We start from the raw sequence: 17293 nt of genomic DNA on the forward strand, positions 1-17293 counted from the left end.
ATACAAACACATATATTCTAAGATCTACCGAACAATTTTCTTAATCTTCCTCCAACCTTCTTCTTTTCTTTTCCTCTTTTATCGCCGGATCCATGATCTGGAACTTTCGACTTGGGTGGTTCCCTCAACGTCATGATCTGTGGCTGCCGACTAGTTTTGATTTGGGGCTGTGAATGCGGCACTGTATGTGAGTACTTTTCTTGTTCCGAGTTGATGTATCTGGTAGAGAAGACCCCCGGACTTTCTGGTGATAATACCCCATTGTGGCTGATTTCATCATCCGAGTCGACAAACCGAGAACTTCTGGGTTTGGTGGGAGTTATAGGTTCTCCTTGACCTTGGAATTGCGGAGGTTTAAGCTGATTGGTCTGCCTAGGTTGATGTTGCTGATAATCAGGCGGAGGAGACTGGTGAAGGTGGTCCCTCAAACTTGTTCTCATTGCTGAGTCACCAGGCGACGCATGCTCATTGCTGAACGAAGTCTTTCTAGGAGCATTGAAAGTCGAGTGTGGTCTGCTGTTTGCTTTGGCATACAATTCAGCAGCCTTGACCTGCGACAGAGATTGGTAGTTAGGGTTCAAGGCCGGGTGTGGAGCAATGGGCTGAACATACACCGAGGACCTATCACGCAAGGATCTGTGGCTCATACGAGCTCCTGGAGAAGCGTTTTCGTTGGCTTGTCTTGAAGGGTCAATCTGCATAGACTGGGGTCTCAAAGACTTCACCATTCCAGGAGACGAACCGGGTCCACCTTGGGCTTGTGGTGGGGGTTTTCTTAAAGACGTAGACATTCTTTTGTTGAGGGGAGTTGCGGACGCAGTGTCGGTGGGATAATGGTGACTTTGGGAGTAGACGGGGTTAATGTCGTTCAAGGACATCTTGGAGTTCAATCTGGTGTTTTCCGCCGTAGTCAAAGAAAGGTAAGCTTCGTGGGCAGCGTTGCTCTTTCTTCTACTATTGTTGGGAACCGAAAAAGAAGACGAGTTCTTCATAGCAGACTTCATTGGTCTCTTAGAACGGGTAGGAGATTCATCCGACGTGATGGAGGAAGCAGAGCTTCCCCCATTCATTACCACCACCGGAGCCATTAACCCATCGATGGTGGTAGTTGGTTGGTCGTTAATGATCTCAGGAACCGTTTCAAAGGTTGGTTTTGGTTCTTTGTTGAGAACAGGTGTATCGTCTGCATCAAATTCAGCCTCCTCGATACCAAACTCGTCTCCTCCAGTTACGCCTTCATCTGTGAGTTTAGATGTCTTGTCCCCATTAAAATGTCCAAGCTTGGGTGTTTCTTCACTGTCAAACTCTTCAAGTTTAGGTGTCTCTTCACTGTCAAATTGTCCAAGTTTAGGTGTTTCTTCACTGTCAAATTGTCCAAGCTTAGGTGTCTTGTCACTTTCGAGCTCATCCACAAGCACTTTAGAAGGATCAATGGACCCTTCAACAATGGAGTCCTCAGCGTTTTCAGAAACCTCTCTGGTCTCAAACTCATCCACAATGACACTTGACGGATCAATCGAGTGGATCTGGTAGTCCGATTCATCTGTTTCATCAACAATGTCGTTGGTGGAGGTAGGAGAAATGAAGTGGTCGGTGACATTCTCAAGAACTGGCTTCTGGACCACTTCATGCTCATGTTCGTCTACGACGGTGTCGGCAGAAACAATTCCTAACCCATTGACTTCCTTCAGTCTAATGTCACTATCGTACGCCGAGCTCACAGACAGAGTGTCTGTGGGCCTGATCTGTGGATGGATTAAATGCGAGGCGTCGTGGTCTATTTCTTCCTCGAGTTCCCTCAACGCCTGCTGGTCCACCAACCGTCTCTGTTTCAACTGCTCGTATTCCAAACGCTTCTGCTCGAGCTTCTTCTGCAACGCCTTTTCTTCCCGGATTTTCTTCTCCAACAATGCATACTCGCGGCTCTCCTGCTCCGGCGAGGCCTCGGCCTCCTCCTTCATGGCCCCCAACGTGGGAGACTTGATCAAACTCGAAAGCCGGGAAGACGGTTGCCTTCTGGCCACCGACACTCGAGGACTCGTCAATGAGTTGATGGAGCTGGACCGGGGGATGTTTGCACCCGAGCGGATCGAGTTGTTGCGGGAGATCTCCTGCTGGAGCTTGGCTTCAGGCACCTCGATGATTTTGATCCCGTTGGGCGTAGGAATGTACTTCTTGACCATTTTGACTTTAGGGGGATTGGAATGAGCGGCAGCACCAGGGCGGACAGCAGGGGAGTTGGCAGGGATGTGTCGCAACTTGAGGTCACGCACCGTGTCGTGGTTGTTATAGTGTTTTGTGGTCTCGTCTGTAACTTCGTCCATGTATGACTCGGTTATGCTATCGTCAATGTCATACGAGAGTCGAGACGAGTGGACGTCACCCGAGAAGTTTCGGAAGCTGGAAGTCCGTTTGTTGGAGAGCGAAGGTGACCGCTTCAAAAGGGAGTTGGATTTGGTGGTGGGAGGAGGTCTCAATTGCTGGATCGAACCTGACCGCACGATGGTTGAATCATTATTTTTAAGGCTGTGACCAATGGTCAAGGCGGCGGCCAACGCGTTAGAATTGGGTTGGCTGGTGGCAGGGGCCGAATGGTTGACCCCAGTGTATGCCACGTTGTGTACGCTTCGACTTTTACGCCTGAACATAATGTGTGCAAATAACTAGCAACAGTAATTTCAGTATTTCCAGGGATGAAACTGCGCAGTAAAGTGCGCATACATTAAAGTATATACAGAGCTGGCTAAGGCATGAAGTAAATAAGGTGAAAAAAAAAACACATTTATGGGCATCACACTCAGCGGTACGGCCGTGGCCTGGTAAACTGATGTACACCAAGGATCGTTGCCAAGTAGCTGCCAAATTTCTGGCCTTGTAGCACCACTAGCCGCAAATATGGCTTAGAAACGAGAATAAGTCCACTGTAAAGAATACCCTGGAGCAACGGCATGAGGATCTGGTCCTTTATTATGGCATAGGCCACAATGGCCGGCGTGATGGGTGGTAAGGGCTGGTCTATTTGTGATTGTTCGTCAAGATCAAGTTGCTCGTTCAACAAGTCGATTTCAGATTCGGTTCGTAGGGCGAGTTCTGGCACCGCTTGTGGTGGAGTCTTGGCAGACTCGGCTGCATACGTGCGGAGTGATTTCATAAAGGTGTTTTCGAACCGTAAGTCCGGCAATGGCAAGTTGGTGATGGTAGACATGGGTTTTTGCAGGAGCGGTTTTGATGATAATAAATGTTCGCACCACCGTGAAAATTTTATATCGACCGCAACAACATTCATACCATGGACATCGACAAAGATACCGAAAGTGGGCCTGCCATCACCATCCGAAGCAGTGAGCGCGACCATGTGAACTTCGTGTTAAAGAATGTCGACCTTGCCGTGGCCAACTCCGTCCGGAGAACCATGATGGCAGAGGTCCCCACCTTGGCCATAGACTTGGTGGAAATCGACGTTAACACCTCTGTGTTGGCAGATGAGTTTATTGCACACAGATTGGGGCTCATCCCGCTTGTTAGTGATAGCATCGACGAGTTGTCGTACTCCCGGGACTGTACGTGTGACCAGTACTGTAATAAATGTTCTGTGAAGTTGGAGCTTGCCGCCAAATGTGATACCGACAGCACCATGAACATCTACGCCTCGGACTTGGCCAAGTTTCAGAACGGCTCTACGTTGGGCGACCCGGTCATTCGGGATGCACAGGGAAAGGGTTCTTTGATTTGTAAGTTGAGAAAACACCAGGAGTTGAGAATCACTTGTATAGCTAAGAAGGGTATCGCCAAAGAACATGCCAAATGGTCACCATGTTCGGCAGTAGGGTTTGAGTATGATCCTTGGAATAAGTTGAAGCATACTGATTACTGGTACGAAGAAAGCGTTGAAGACGAGTGGCCCAAGTCAGAGAACTGTGAATGGGAAGAAGCTCCTGATCCAGAGGCACCGTTTGACTATAATGCTAGGGCCAACAACTTCTACGTGGATATTGAGACTATTGGTAGCTTGTCACCAAACGATGTGTTTGTGAAGTCGCTTGAGACGTTGCAGTTGAAGTTGGCAGGTATATCGGTGGAGTTGAATAAGGATACGGTGGAAAGCAGTAATGCTGAGTCTGGTGGACTTACTACCTACGGAAGAAATGGAGGTGAGACGCCAGAAATAAACTACGGTGGAAGCTACGGCGGCTCTAGTTGGTCGTAGGACGATATTATTCGGCCTGTTGGTCGTTACGTCTTGAGGCACAATCTGTAATATATCTACAAACTAAAATATACAAGTATCATGAGAGTATGATGTACAGAGCATTTCCAGTCAGTTGTATGAACTACGACGTATTCAGCATTCTAGTCAGGTATGCTTTGTGATCTATGACGTATTTAATATGGTTTCTATTAGAGACATATACTCCTAGTGACTCTCATTCCAGCCAACTAAATCCTCATACTTGACTAATTTCCCGCCAAAAAGATCTAATGCACTGCCATACGTCAAGTCCACCTTATTATCACTCAATTCCAGAACTCGATCAAGGTCTTCCACCAGTTTAGCACCACCAGCATACACTATTTTTCCTTCAAATCCAACCGGGCACCACTCTCCAAGCTTCTTCACCAAGTCCTCATCAATCCCGTTGCATAATCCTTCCACATCAGCGGCATGAATCAAAAATTCGTCGCAGTACTGAGAAACTTGCAATAAGAACAGTTCGCTGAGCACACTGGTGGTTAATGTTTGCCATTTGTTCATGGCCACCACCCATTTGTGCCCGTCATTGTCTGTAACTTTCCGGCAGCTCAAGTCCACAATAAGGCGATGCTTTCCCACCAATTCAGAAATTTGTTTGAGCTTATTCCAATCAAGCTGCTTTCCCTGAAAGAGCCAGCTGGTGACAATGACATGACTAGCCTTATACTCATCCAACCACGTCAACGCGTTGTTGTAGTTGATTCCACCACCCACCTGGAGTTTTTCGGGCCATGTCTGGCAAGCTAGTTTAGCAGCGGCATCGTTTTCAGGGTTGGTTCCAAGCTTTATGACATGGCACCCGAGCAACTGCGATTCTTTATATACATTGGCGTAGAACGAGGAGGGCTTGGTGGAGACGAAATTCTCAGTGGTACTGGAGTCCGTGGTTATCACTGCGTCGTCTTGGGTGAGGGTTCCACCCACGATCTGTTTCACCTGTCCTGAGTGGATATCTATACAGCCTCTGAACTTGGTCATAAATGCGTTGCGCGAAAAATGTCACCGTCTCAAACTACACTTGTGAGATGAGCGAAGAAGAAGAATACATGCGTGCACTTGAAGTGCAGCGACGCAACTTTGAGGCCAGTTTCGGCAGTCTTGAAACCATGGGATTTGAGGATAAATCCAAGGTGAAACCTGCAAATGAGCCGAACGATCTGGAAGATGACGATCTCGAGATCGGAAGCGATGAGCTCAGCGATTTTGACGGTTTTTCAGGAATGCTGGATAGTGAAGGCGCCGAAGATGACGAATCCGATAGCGCAAGTGATCATGGAGAACCACAACATGTATCCAAGCCAAAGGTCGTGAAAATCGGCGATAACTACAGTGATGCTCCAATACTATCCAACAAAGACAAAAAGATGCTTAGACAGGGCAGAGCACCAATGATGGCCGAAATCGAGGAAAAAGAAAGGAAATTGCACAAATTATCTGCCAAACAACAGCAGAATGCGAAAAAGGAAGACGACGACAACTTGGAAAACGATCTAATGCTTCAGAGACTCTTGCAAGAATCGCATATCTTGTCAAAACAAGTGGGGTATTCTGGAGCCGAGTTGACGATGCTGACCCTTGATTACGAGGATCCAACTGGGAGTGCCAGGAAGAAAGCCTTGACATCACGGTTGAGGAATTTATCGGCAATTAACTCTGGTTCTGGTGGACTTCCCAAGAAGCTTGAGAAAATGCCCATGGCCATGCGAAAAGGTATGATAAAAAGCCGGGAAAACAGAATCTCCAAGTACGAAAAGGAGGCCAAAGACGCTGGAATTGTGTTATCAAGAGTCAAGAAAGGAGAGCTTCGAGACTTGGACCTGGGAAGAGGATCTACATTTGCATCTGATCGTTTGGGGACGGGAAAGAAGGAGGTGAATACCGTGAGAGACAGAGGACTAAGGATCAACTCGGTGGGGAGGTCCACACGAAACGGATTGATGATATCTGCTGATGAGATCAGTCGTATTAATAACGCTGGTTCTCGGGGTCGTGGTGGCCCTGGTGGCCGTGGTGGTCGTGGTGGTCGGGGTGGTCGGGGTGGCCGCGGTGGCAGAAGATAACATTTATCAAATGGCTGCGAATTGTTGCATTGTACAATATACGTCAAACATGATTACCCATTTTTTCGGAAAACAAGTAAACTCTCTTGTAAACATCTTGCAGTACACCCCTAAACCCTGTTTGTCTTCCAATAATCACACACCCATGGTCAATTTCGTCGATAGGTATGGGTATATTGGTGGGCACACGCCTCTCTTGCTTCGCACTGCATTGATCAAATCATAAACAAACAAACACAATATATATCCTCATGAGTGAAATCCTACCAAAAAAGAGGGGGCGTGATGGAACCGCCAAGCGGTACCATTCCAACGTCCAAGACCTCGCTAACATGGGGCGTGTGATCTCGGGGCGTGTTGTTTCCAAGTCAAAGCGGGTGTTATCCAATCGAGGAGACTTGTTCGATGAAGATTCCAATAACTCGTTTGCTGAAGATGCCATTAATTTTGATCAAAACAGAAACACCATCATGTCCAACTTCGAAGAGTGGATCAAGTTATCCACCGACAACAAGATCACGACCAAAAACTCCTGGCAATTTGCTTTGATTGATTACTTCCATGACTTGAATGTTATCAAGGACGGAGATGATATCAATTTCCAAAGAGCCTCTGCCACCTTGGACGGGTGTGTGAAGATTTACTCCAGTAGAGTGGAGTCTGTTGCCACCGAAACCGGGAAATTGTTAAGTGGTTTGGCCAATAAAAAGAATCAAGACGACGGTGACGACGGTGTTGAAGACGAAGACAACGATTTGGACCCCACCGCTGATGGCGACACCAGAAGAGCCCGTAAGATCAACCGGGTGTTGGAATCAACGTTGGTTCCGTTTGAGACGATTCGTGTGAAGAAGTTGGACCAGGAGTTGTCCATTGATCCATTGTTCAAAAAGGCTTTGGCCGAGTTTGATGAAGGAGGAGCAAAGAGCTTGTTGCTCAACACTCTAAGCATCGACAAGACCGGACGTGTGATATTTGATGCCACCACCACCGGCGCGAAGGCGGATGAGGACGAATCAGAGTCTTCTGAGAAGTTGGCTATGATTGCCAAATCCATGAACTTTAGTAAAATCGAGTCAATGTTGTTCAAAAACGACAAAACTTTGGACGACTTGGCGATATGTCCCTCAATGGACCAGTTGAAGGTTGTGTTAAACGACATAGACCAAGCTAAATCGATTTTGACTGATGTCAACAACAAGTTTATGGAAAATAGCCAGGTTTTGGATGACAAATCTGTTACCAAGATAGAAGAAGGTGGTGGCTTTGATTTCGGAGACTATAACGACAATAACTTTAATGAAGACAACTTTGGGATTAATGATAACGATAATGATGACTACGATGATGACTACGACAGGCAGAAGCAGCAAATCAAACAAGAAGATGACGAGGAGTATGAACTAGGACCGGGAAACCAGATCCTTGATCAGGACTTGATGGCGTACTTTGACGAAACCATGAAGTCCAATTGGAGAGGTCCTGAGCATTGGAAGGTATCTGCCTACAAAAAATCCAAGAACATTGCAGACCTCAAGCCAGAAGAGTCTAAGCAACTTGCAGAAACCCAAAAGCCCTCACGAACCAAGAAAGACTCGACAATAGTCGACTTCTTTTCCACCGACGAAGTGGATGATGACGATTTGTTTGCACCTCCTAACAGTCTCTCGTACTTGAAGAAAAAGGATAAGGAAGAAGACACAAAACTCCCCCAGGATATCCAGTACAACTCAGCCCGACTTGTCACGTTATTCTTAAAACCCAGCAGCAACATTCTCTACTATCCCAAGGTTCGTAAGGCCTCGAACAGTAACCCAGAATCCCAATTCACGGATGAGAACTACTTTGCCCACCAATACAACCAGCAGGAGCGGATGGCATCATTCCACCAGGCACAACTCGAGGAAATCAACCACGACTACGACGAAGATGATGGCGATGTTTTTGGTGGTATCGATTTCAATGATGTGTTGGAGGAAGGTGAGGGCGATGAAGCCCTTGACAACAAGAACCTCTTGATAGGCGGACGTAAAGCCCGTCCTGAGTACGTCAACTTCTCCAGAATCTCGAAGCGTGTGGATATCAAGTTGCTCAAAGAGAATTTGTGGAAGGGTATACAAATAGAAGCTGCTCCGGCTGAACAGGAACTGGAGGCTAAACCAGACACCAAGAATTTCGGGGAGTTGATTGAGAATATTGGAAAAATGTATAGTCCCGAGGAGAAAAAAGACCTATCGACCAGTTTCTGCTTTATTTGTCTTTTACACTTGGCCAATGAGCATGGATTGTCGGTTCGTGGGAACGAGACCCACGATGATTTAAGTATCACTGGTTTTTAAAGTACATAGCATTTAGCAGCCGTTTGGTTATATACACGACCCCAGGCCCCACTACCTCACCGCTCGCCACGCACAGAATCACGAAAAAATTGTAATCGAGAGGCAGCAAGAAATGAACAGAATTTTAGGAGTGACACGGTTCAATACAGTTCCTGTAACAAGACAGTTGCTCGGGATACGTGCTGTACGGATGCCGGTTCTTCGCAGAATGGCGCGCTGGCCCCTAGCAACAGCGGTGCGCTCAGTATCAAGTTCCACGATCTCGTTGTTACAATCCCAGGAACAAATCGCCAACGCCGATTTGAAAAATACCACCGCCCAGCTTGAGTTCTACAAGTCTCTTCTAGCCCACAACTATCCCCATATTGTGGTGCAACGGTACGAGACTCCCGGGATTGCTAACTCACCCGACTGTACCGGTATCTACGTTGAAGCTTTAAACAAGATGGGGAAGAAAGCTAAAGCCGAACAGGTGATGAAGGCCATGGCTGCCAATAACGCCCTGGGAATGGGCGCATTCCCCAGTGGCTTCGGCTCCAAGTATGAGCCTGTGCACGTAGTGGTCAGTGAGAGCATTTTCACGATCATTTCCAAATGGCTCAAGTGGTTGATTCCGGTGGGAATGTTGACCTATGGTGCCACCAACGCCTTCAACTATTTGGCGGAAAATGGAACCATTTTCAAGAACACTGAGGTTGTTGACAAGTCGGTGGACGTGAGTCAGCTGACAGTGAAGTTCTCGGATGTGTGTGGATGTGATGAAGCCCGTGCGGAGCTCGAAGAGATTGTTGAATTTTTGAAGGACCCATCCAAGTTCACTGGTTTGGGAGGTAAGTTACCCAAAGGGGTATTGTTGACGGGTCCTCCGGGTACTGGTAAGACGCTTTTGGCACGTGCCACTGCTGGTGAGGCCGGAGTGCCGTTTTTCTTCATGTCAGGATCCGAGTTCGACGAGCTATACGTGGGTGTTGGGGCCAAGAGAATCAGAGAGTTGTTCTCACAGGCCCGAGAAAAGTCGCCAGCCATCATCTTCATTGACGAGTTGGATGCCATTGGTGGTAAGAGAAACCCCAAAGACCAGGCATATGCCAAGCAGACATTGAACCAGCTCTTGGTGGAATTGGACGGGTTTTCCCAGACATCAGGAATTATTATCATTGGAGCCACTAATTTCCCCGAGAGCTTGGACAAGGCATTGACAAGACCTGGTCGGTTTGACAAGGAAGTCAATGTTGACTTGCCTGATGTCCGTGGCCGGATCGATATTTTGAAGCATCACATGAAGAACGTCGAAACAGCCGAAAGTGTGGACCCATCCATTCTTGCCAGAGGAACTCCTGGGCTTAGTGGAGCCGAATTAATGAACTTGGTCAACCAGGCAGCTGTGCACGCGTCTCAGTTGTCAGCTCCAGCGGTAGATATGAACCATTTTGAATGGGCTAAGGATAAGATTTTGATGGGGGCTGCGAAACAGAAGATGGTCATCACCGAAGAAAGCCGGAAAAACACCGCCTACCACGAAGCTGGTCATGCGATCATGGCCATGTTCTCCAAGGGTGCAACACCTTTATACAAGGCGACGATTTTACCCCGGGGAAGAGCGTTAGGAATCACCTTCCAGTTACCAGAAATGGACAAGGTGGATATGACCCGTACCGAGTGTTTGGCACGGTTGGACGTATGTATGGGAGGTAAAATTGCCGAAGAAATCGTCAACGGGTACGAGAACGTGACCAGTGGATGCTCTAGTGACTTGAGTAATGCCACCAACGTGGCACGTGCCATGGTATTATCCTACGGAATGAGTAATGTTATTGGGCCCATCAAGTTGAGCGATGACTGGGAAAGTTGGTCGCAGAGCTTGCGTGACTTGGCCGATAAGGAGATCCGTAAGTTTTTGGTGGATAGTGAAGAACGGACTCGGAAGGTGTTGAAAGAGAAAGATGTGGAGCTCAAGAGGCTTGCGGAAGGATTATTGGAGTATGAGACATTAACGAAGGACGAGATGGAGAAGCTTATTCGCAACGAGCCTATCAACAAGACGAAGGTAGTGAGCAACACTGTGATCAAGGCGAACCAGAAATATGAGTTGAAGGATGGGGAGAAGATGTCGTAGCAGGCATCAGTAGTACCAGCCGGTTGATATAATCAATGTGTAAATAATATATAAACAAATTAATTTTGGGATGTAGAACCATAATTTTATACGTTCTTCATATTCTGCATCTCCATCAGGTAATCTCACAGATAAGCGCATTGGGGAGTGCGCGCGTGTCCTTACCGACAGTGCTCTCCATACCCGCGTCGACAAACCGCTGCCACCACGTGGGACCTAATTAACTGAATACGAGGTATTTCCCAAAGGAGTCACAGTGGCTGGTCGACGTCAATAAGATCACAAGACTGGAGGTATTAGCTCCTCGGTTTTGGCCGCCTAATTTTTCACGGGGTAGGCTGTAACACCATTTGATTAGGGGGTGCTTGGCAAGGCTGGCCCACAAAAACTGGCAGGTGCTAACGTCCCAAGACGCACGTAGGGCAGGGGAGACCGGCGCTCGCAACCGCTACCCCGGGTATTTTCGCAGAGATCTTGGGCGAAAGACTTCGACCCTGGCGGTAGTTTAGGGGCGTGCTCGCCCTATGCACCACCCGCAGTGTGCTGGAATATTGAAAGTGAGTGTAGATTGGCCAATTTTAAGACTGAAAGTCCAGGTACTTGCCATTATGGCATACTAGAGCCATTTTGGCTAAGCCGACACTATTGTATCTTCTCCCCCCAAAATCGCCGATATCTCGCGTATATTCCTTCCCAACTCTGCCGTGCTTTCAAATTAGAAAAAAAATATCCCAATTGCAGTATTAAATTTTGTGCCAGTGCGAATCATTTAAATACAATCCCAGTGCCAAAAAAACCAATACCTATAACCTACTTTTTATTCCTACCGATTTCAATCGCCTGAGGTTTCAAATAAAACTCAGCGCTTCCGCATGATGGATCAGACTAACTGGGAATCCTTCACGCCCGTCAAGTCCGACTACTTTGAATTGAATGATCAGCTAATCGACATCAAGGCTGAAACCGAAAACGACCAGTTTCTCCTCCAACAACTCGACCACAACCTCTACGATGGCGTGACCGATGGCGACGGTGATGGTAAGCATGCGCCCAAGAATGACGCCTTGACCAAGTTGAACGACTTTTCCTTGGATAATTACAACTTTGAAGACCTCAATCACGACATGAGCGAGTTGGGGTACCGCCATGGCGATGCCCCAACAGGTGGTGATATCGCCGGCGCTGGCGCTGGTGCGCCCCTGACGTACCGTCATAACTCGTCGCTGGCGTTCCCGCCCACGGGATCAGTGCAGAACACCCCCAGCATGCTCCCTCACAAACACCAACAGCTTGTGAACCACAACCAAGTAGTAAGCTCACCCATATTACCGAGCCAAAACGACAAGTCATTCAACAACCAGCACTATTATCATAAGCTCAGCCGCAACAAGCTGAAGGAGGCGTTGGAATCCATGCCACAGCTGCAACATATCCGACCCGACGTGATATTCACGCCGTTGATGTCCCCCCACCATACGCCCGCCGACTCGCGCGGGAAGTTCGCGGTACAGGCGAGCTTCGAGCCGTTAACGTCGCCGGCGTTGGCAGCACAGACCCACGGCCCGTCAGACGCCGTGTCCAAGCGGCGGTCTTCGTCGCTGGTGTTCTCCACCGTGAACGAGAACAAGCCCGTGTCGTTCAAGCGTCGCACGCCCCATGGCACGCCGATACTCCCTAGCAACGGGTCCAGCAGTGGTGTGGATGGTGGGACCCATTTCGAGGGACTCCCCGATGCGTCTATGAGTGTGAGTAGTTCGTCTACGCCGATGCTCCCGCCCCAGAGCTATAAGAAAATCGATCCTGAGTCGTCCACCACGTCGCCGCAGATGATGGGCTTCACGATGGGGAAGTTGGCTAAACAAAAACTGCAGCCACCGCCGCCTGTCGACAGTCCTCCCACGAGCTCGCGCAAACTGTCGTACGACTCGTCGCGGTCCAACGACACGTCGCCCAGTCTCGCGCCCATGGGAAAGGAAAAGCCGTCGACGAAGAAGGCGTCGCATAAACTAGCGGAGCAGGGCAGAAGAAATAGAATGAATGTGGCGGTGCAGTCGCTTGGGCTTCTTGTGCCGCAGAAGTACCACGAGCGGGTAGCAATTCCATCAAAGGCCACAACGGTGGAGTTGGCTTCGAGTTATATCAAGGATTTGGTGAGGGAGGTTGAGGAGTTGAAGAAGAGGAGTTAGGTAAAGGGAGATAAGAGGAAGACGATCTAAGACGAACCAAACCCTGAAAAACTTAACTGAAGAAGCATCGTCCAACACAAGAGAATAAAATTTACTTGTCCTCAGATCAGAGCGTAACTCAACACCCATAGCCCCCCAGTGGTACTGCCCATAATAGAAGGAATTGTGCTTATGTAACCACCTGACTCAATGAACGCTCTTTCCTCTTCTAATCCCGTGCACTTGCTCTTACTAATGGTAGCTGCAGGCGTACGGAGAACGCGCGGAAATCGACGGAGACGTCAACTTCTAAGCATGTGCAGGACGTGCGGCTCATGTCTGTTTCTCCGTCTCCGTGTATGCTTTCCTGAGAATTATAAATACCTTCGGTTCCCCAGCGCTTTACATACTTTAACTACGTATTTTAACATACAATGTCCGATTTAGAAGAGAACGTTCCAGTTATCAAGAAATTCGTGGAAAATGATGCTGGAGATGGAACCAGAAGAGAAGATCAGTACCTTACTGGAAGAAAGCTTGTGATAGCTCTACTTTCGGTGTTACTGTGTATGTTTTTGGTGGGTTTGGACCAAACCATTGTCACCACCATTTTGACACAAGTGGGAAACAAGTTCGACGCGTTTAGCAAAATCGGGTGGTTGGTTTCGGGGTTCATGGTGCCAATTGCAGTTTTTGCAGCCAATTGGGGTCAAGCGTCGATTATATTTGGTAGAAAGTATACCATGTTAGTAGGAATCGTATTGTTTGAAGCCGGTTCCTTGTTGTGTGCCTTGGCCACCGGCATGAACATGTTGATTGGAGGCCGGGTGTTGGCGGGATTTGGTGCTGGATGCATCCAGACGTTGGTGTTCATTGTATCATCTGAAATGACCCCCATCAACTTGAGACCTTTTGTGTTTGCCAGCTTTGGCTTGGTCATGGCCGTGTCGTTGGTGCTGGGTCCCATCATTGGCGGTGCCTTTGCCAGCCTGGTATCATGGAGATGGTGCTTCTATGTCAATTTACCTATTGGAGGCCTTGCTGGTCTCATGTTCTCCTTGACTTTCAACCCTCCCCCACCTAAAATTGAGCTCAGAAGCAAGTTCAAATTGATTGATTATACTGGCACCTTGTTGATTGCCGCAGGAGTGGTATTGTTTTTGGTAGGAGTGACGTTTACTTCGACAGGGCAGTACCCCTGGGACTCGGCGGCGGTGATTCTGATGGTGGTCTTAGGCAGCTTGTTTTTCATTTCCTTCTTTGTGTGGTCGTTCAAGTTCTCCCACCACCCACTCATTCCTTTTGATTTGGTCAAGGTCTTGCCACTTACGGCGGCTGGGTTCTGTATGTTTTTCATGTTCATGACCTTCATGGGCCTGCTTTTGTATCAATCAGTGTACTACCAGAACATCAAGGGACGCGACGCTTTACACTCAGGTTTGAGCACATTGACAATTGTGATCCCCATGATTATGGGGTCTGTTGGTGGAGGCATCGCTATTGGTAGAACCAGACACATCAAACCCTTCCTAGTGTCTGCCAGTGCAATAGTCTTGGTGGGTTCCGGTCTCCTCACTTTGGTTGAAGTGGATTCTTCTTTGGGTCAGTTAATCGGGTACAACATTCCCTTTAGTATGGGATGTGGTTTGTTATTGCAAGGTTGTCTTTCATCTTCGCAGGTGGTGGCCCCAAAAATTGATGGGGGTATTATCATGGCTTCATCTTTCATGTTGTTCATGAGAAGTATTGGTGCTGCACTTGCGTCGATTCTTTGTGATATCATCTACCACTCTTCGTTCAACACCAAGTTGCAACCAGCATTGAATGCTCTTACCGACAAATCTCTTATAGACGAGCTTTCTGCCTTTGACTTTGCCTCACTTTCCTCCAACACTGGTTCATTGGCAACCTTGTCTCCCAAAGCCCTTCTTGTGGTCAGGAAAGTTATGATGAACTCCATCAGAAATGTGTATTACTTTGTTTGTGGTACAGCTGCTTTGGCACTTATTTTTGGTGTATTTACTAGTAACCGTCGAGTTCCTTCTAAGGATGAAGTTGTCACCAAGAAAGAAAGAGACGCACAAGATAGAGCTGCCCTTGAACTAGCCAACAAAAGTGACAATGCTTTGGAAGCAAGTGACTTGTCTTCTAGGATTTCTACTACAGAGAGAGATTCAGGGTCTGTCACCACAACCAAAGAACTTAATACAGAAAAGGCTTAGTCAGACATTAGCCATTGTAAATATGAATACCTACCACATAAGGGTGATAGTGGATACTATATATATATTAACTTCATAACTCACCAATAATATGAACTAATTCTTGGAGTATCAGTAGAACAATTAGGTAATCAGTTACAAAAAAAAAACAAATGGACGAGACAGGAATCGAACCAGTGACCTTCCGCATGCGAAGCAGACGCGCTACCAACTACGCCACACGCCCAAATTTTCAATGGATTATATACTTTCCCACCCACCCCGAATACATCAGAACCAACTCCTTCTAATAGCTATTGAAAGGGATAGGACACTCGATTATCCCGTGTCTGAAACAATACAAACCTATCAAACTAATTTCAATTTCTATTTTAGTCAGCTGCAGTGCTTCTTTTCTCCTCCCTTTCCTCGCTCGCTTGCGCGGTTGACTCACTTGACACATTGAGTCACTAAGCTATAAACACAAATCTTCAATTATCTCACAGCAGTAAGCTTCTATAAATGAACCACGAAGAAGCAAACTTCGAGACCATGCGAGTCCGTCAGCAGGCCCCTGGAACGGGCTCTGAAATCGATACTCAGGCCCTTGGAACCACTGCTGCGACACCTGACAAAGATGAGATAAAGTACCCCGACGGCGGCCGTAACGCCTACTTGGCCGTTATCGGCTCATTCTTTGGTTCTGTCACATGCTTGGGGTTAGTCAATGCCATTGGTTCAGTTCAAGCGTACGTTTCGTCCCACCAGTTGTCTGGAATGACGACCTTTTCAATCTCATGGATCTTCTCTATATACTTGTCATTATCATACGCCTTGGGGTTAGCAATTGGTCCTATTTTTGACCATCACGGTAGTCAGGCCATATTAGTGTTTACTACAGTGTTTGTGTTTGCCGGTTTGATGGGAGCTGCTAGTTCCACCCAGATGTACCAATTTGTGTTGAGTTTCGTGAGTTTAGGGATTGGCAATGGTGCTGGGATGACCCCAGTGGTGGGAGTTATAAATCACTGGTTTCTACGCAAAAGAGGGCTTATGACTGGTGTTGTAACCTGTGGTGGTTCTGTGGGAGGATTGACTTTCCCGTTGCTATTGCGATTTGCATACGACAAATATGGCTACGAATGGGCCATGCGCATTCTTGCCTTCATAAACCTTGGATGCATGTTGGTGAGTGTGATCTTATGTAAAGAACGAATTATTCGACCTCCAACCTCAAAATTTGGTAAACGGATTAATGTAGAACAAATGTTGCAAAAAGTGGTTGCGGTTTTAAAGAGAAACAACGACAAAACCTTTTGGTTGACGATGATGGCATCGTTTTTTGCAGAGTTGAGCTTGGTTTTGGTGGTAACGTACTTTGTCACGTATGCTATGGCCCAGGGGGTGCCAGAGTCGACTGCTTATTTGCTTCTGACTATTTGGGCTGCAGCCAGTATTCCGGGCAGAATCTTACCTGGATTTGCGTCTGATTACTTGGGCAAGTTCAATGTGCATATATTCATGCTTTCGGGACTAAATGTGTGTTTCTTTGGTATTTGGTACGCTTTTGGTCATAAATTGTCGGTCCTCTACGTGTTTGCGTGTGTAGCTGGTTTTTTTCAGGGACTGACATCAGGAATGATCCCCGCGTGTTTGGCCCAGATTACCAGAGTATCTGAGTTTGGAGAACGGTTTGGAATCCTTAACTTTTGCTTGAGTTTTGGTAACTTGTTGGGGGTCCCAATTGGTGCGGCCATTATTCGCCGGGGGTCGGTGGAAGAGTACGACAACTTTGTGCTTTTGGTGGGAGGTTTGGGCGTTGCCAGTGTGGTGTTATATGTGCTCGCCAGATACACGTTGGTGGGTGTTCGGATGAACGTGAAGATTTAGGTGACCTAGTCAAACCTGTGATATTATAGGAATTCTACCAACCTTCAAGACAACACGTTTAAACAATAAACGTGGATTATGAATAGATTTTAAGCTTTTTAGTAGATATAGTAATTCTAGGATTCGCAATTTTTGCAACCAAAGATAAACCCTCATAACGGAAACAGTTGATAATCTCTAAAACCCAAAAATGCACTTTCAACCAAAGACACAATACACACACCTTTTATCTACTGACTGCAACGCACTCATGATCCCATAATATACTCC

At 47.3% G+C, this 17293-nt stretch overlaps 9 protein-coding genes and 1 non-coding gene across 10 annotated transcripts; 6 read left to right on the plus strand and 4 right to left on the minus strand. All coding sequences in view use genetic code 12, as the record gives it.

Annotated features, from left to right (window-relative positions):
• Positions 1–17: 17 nt before the first annotated feature.
• PSN45_005089 (uncharacterized protein) lies at positions 18–2648 on the minus strand (the record flags this gene model as incomplete). Its single annotated transcript, XM_006685486.2, has 1 exon — positions 18–2648. The coding sequence occupies one exon, from the start codon at positions 2646–2648 to the stop codon at positions 18–20; it is 2631 nt and encodes an 876-aa protein (XP_006685549.1).
• A 149-nt stretch (positions 2649–2797) lies between these two features.
• On the minus strand, positions 2798–3205 carry PSN45_005090 (uncharacterized protein; the record flags this gene model as incomplete). Its single annotated transcript, XM_006685488.1, has 1 exon — positions 2798–3205. The coding sequence occupies one exon, from the start codon at positions 3203–3205 to the stop codon at positions 2798–2800; it is 408 nt and encodes a 135-aa protein (XP_006685551.1).
• Positions 3206–3289: 84 nt separating this feature from the next.
• Positions 3290–4207, plus strand: rpb3 (RNA polymerase II subunit 3; the record flags this gene model as incomplete). Its single annotated transcript, XM_006685489.2, has 1 exon — positions 3290–4207. The coding sequence occupies one exon, from the start codon at positions 3290–3292 to the stop codon at positions 4205–4207; it is 918 nt and encodes a 305-aa protein (XP_006685552.1).
• Positions 4208–4414: 207 nt separating this feature from the next.
• On the minus strand, positions 4415–5230 carry HIS6 (Enzyme that catalyzes the fourth step in the histidine pathway; the record flags this gene model as incomplete). Its single annotated transcript, XM_006685490.1, has 1 exon — positions 4415–5230. One exon carries the CDS (start codon positions 5228–5230, stop codon positions 4415–4417), a length of 816 nt encoding a protein of 271 aa, XP_006685553.1.
• Positions 5231–5277: 47 nt separating this feature from the next.
• On the plus strand, positions 5278–6312 carry FAF1 (pre-rRNA processing and 40S ribosomal subunit assembly; the record flags this gene model as incomplete). The annotated part of the gene is made up of 1 exon (XM_006685491.1): positions 5278–6312. One exon carries the CDS (start codon positions 5278–5280, stop codon positions 6310–6312), a length of 1035 nt encoding a protein of 344 aa, XP_006685554.1.
• A 251-nt stretch (positions 6313–6563) lies between these two features.
• On the plus strand, positions 6564–10767 carry BRN1 (condensin subunit; the record flags this gene model as incomplete). The annotated part of the gene is made up of 2 exons (XM_006685494.2): positions 6564–8634; positions 8897–10767. 2 exons carry the CDS (start codon positions 6564–6566, stop codon positions 10765–10767), a joined length of 3942 nt encoding a protein of 1313 aa, XP_006685557.2.
• Positions 10768–11639: 872 nt separating this feature from the next.
• PHO4 (phosphate-sensing transcription factor) lies at positions 11640–12953 on the plus strand (the record flags this gene model as incomplete). The annotated part of the gene is made up of 1 exon (XM_006685495.2): positions 11640–12953. The coding sequence occupies one exon, from the start codon at positions 11640–11642 to the stop codon at positions 12951–12953; it is 1314 nt and encodes a 437-aa protein (XP_006685558.2).
• Positions 12954–13366: 413 nt separating this feature from the next.
• PSN45_005096 (uncharacterized protein) lies at positions 13367–15154 on the plus strand (the record flags this gene model as incomplete). Its single annotated transcript, XM_006685497.2, has 1 exon — positions 13367–15154. One exon carries the CDS (start codon positions 13367–13369, stop codon positions 15152–15154), a length of 1788 nt encoding a protein of 595 aa, XP_006685560.1.
• A 153-nt stretch (positions 15155–15307) lies between these two features.
• Positions 15308–15380, minus strand: PSN45_005097. The gene has a single exon. It is a non-coding gene; the product is annotated as a tRNA-Ala (tRNA).
• Positions 15381–15655: 275 nt separating this feature from the next.
• On the plus strand, positions 15656–17023 carry PSN45_005098 (uncharacterized protein; the record flags this gene model as incomplete). The annotated part of the gene is made up of 1 exon (XM_006685862.2): positions 15656–17023. One exon carries the CDS (start codon positions 15656–15658, stop codon positions 17021–17023), a length of 1368 nt encoding a protein of 455 aa, XP_006685925.1.
• Positions 17024–17293: the final 270 nt, after the last annotated feature.

Source organism: Yamadazyma tenuis, chromosome 7, assembly GCF_029203305.1.
Source record: "Yamadazyma tenuis chromosome 7, complete sequence".
NCBI classification, from domain to species: Eukaryota; Fungi; Ascomycota; class Pichiomycetes; order Serinales; family Debaryomycetaceae; genus Yamadazyma; species Yamadazyma tenuis.